At 72.2% G+C, this 878-nt stretch overlaps 1 protein-coding gene across 1 annotated transcript in view; it reads right to left on the bottom strand.

Moving 5' to 3' along the window:
- Positions 1-446: 446 nt before the first annotated feature.
- The window catches only part of LOC103251631 (epididymal-specific lipocalin-12-like), a gene marked incomplete at its 3' end in the record, with an annotated part of 3,406 nt that continues 2,974 nt past the window's right edge, over positions 447-878 (bottom strand). Inside the window, exons 3-4 of the mRNA XM_021708651.1 lie at positions 725-858; positions 447-638 (exon numbers count right to left, since the gene is read on the bottom strand). Coding sequence (XP_021564326.1) covers positions 447-638; positions 725-858 — 326 coding nt within the window. The remainder of the gene's footprint in view (positions 639-724; positions 859-878) is intronic.

Raw genomic sequence — 878 nt, forward strand, 5'->3', positions numbered from 1 at the left:
GGGCCGAGGGCCGCCACGCCCGGGGCCTGCTCTGCTCCCTGCCCCCCGCCTGTCCCCTGGCAGCGCGGCACCCTGGCTTTGCGGGTGAGCACGGGCGAGTTGTGTGCAGGTGTGCGTGAGCTCCTGTGCCTGGGCCTACAGGATGTGTGCACACGTGTGCACGTGGGGGGTGCGTGTGCAAGCATGTGCGGCCCCTACGCGTGTGTGCACGCAAGCGAGTGTGCGCGGGGTGAGGCCCAGGGCCGGGACCAGGGCAGGACTCAGAGGGGCAGGCGTGGCGCGCTCCTCGCCCGCCCTTCCACGAGGAGAGCCTGGCCGCGAGGGGACGGGGCCTCGGAATGGCCGGGGGGCTGCTGCCCAGGCCAGGCGGCTGGTGTCCAGGACCCCTCCTGAGACGAGCCCAAGCCCTCACGAGTGGAGCTGGGAAGGGGGCTCAGGACAGGCACCTGGAGGGGGCACGGGCCTGGGAGGAGGGGAGTGGCCAGGACAGGGGAGCCCAGGATGACAGAGGGACCGAGAGCCATGGCACCCTCCGCTGGCTCGGGCTGCGCTCTGCGAGCAGGCACTTGCAGCCCCTCGGGGTCGGCCAGATCCGCCCCGGACCGACGCCCGGCCATGCCCACCCCGGGGGCCCAGGGCTGGCGAAGCCAGGGCGGGCACCACCCCCATCCAGGCCTCCGGCCGTGCCTCCCCCTGCCCCACCGCCCGCAGGGGACCCTGTTACCGATCACGTCCGGGAAGACGATGTTTTGGTCCGAGAGGCCCTGGGCTCTGACAAGGCAGGCAAACTTGTCCCTCGTCCAGGGAGGAAGCGACCAGCTTCTCCCTGCGACCCAAGAGCCCACGCAGCTCTGGGCGCTGTGGCGGGAGAGCGAATG

The sequence above is a fragment of the Carlito syrichta genome, unplaced genomic scaffold (genome assembly GCF_000164805.1).
Source record: "Carlito syrichta isolate Samal-C Ts95f unplaced genomic scaffold, Tarsius_syrichta-2.0.1 Scaffold143259, whole genome shotgun sequence".
In the NCBI taxonomy this organism is placed as follows: domain Eukaryota; kingdom Metazoa; phylum Chordata; class Mammalia; order Primates; family Tarsiidae; genus Carlito; species Carlito syrichta.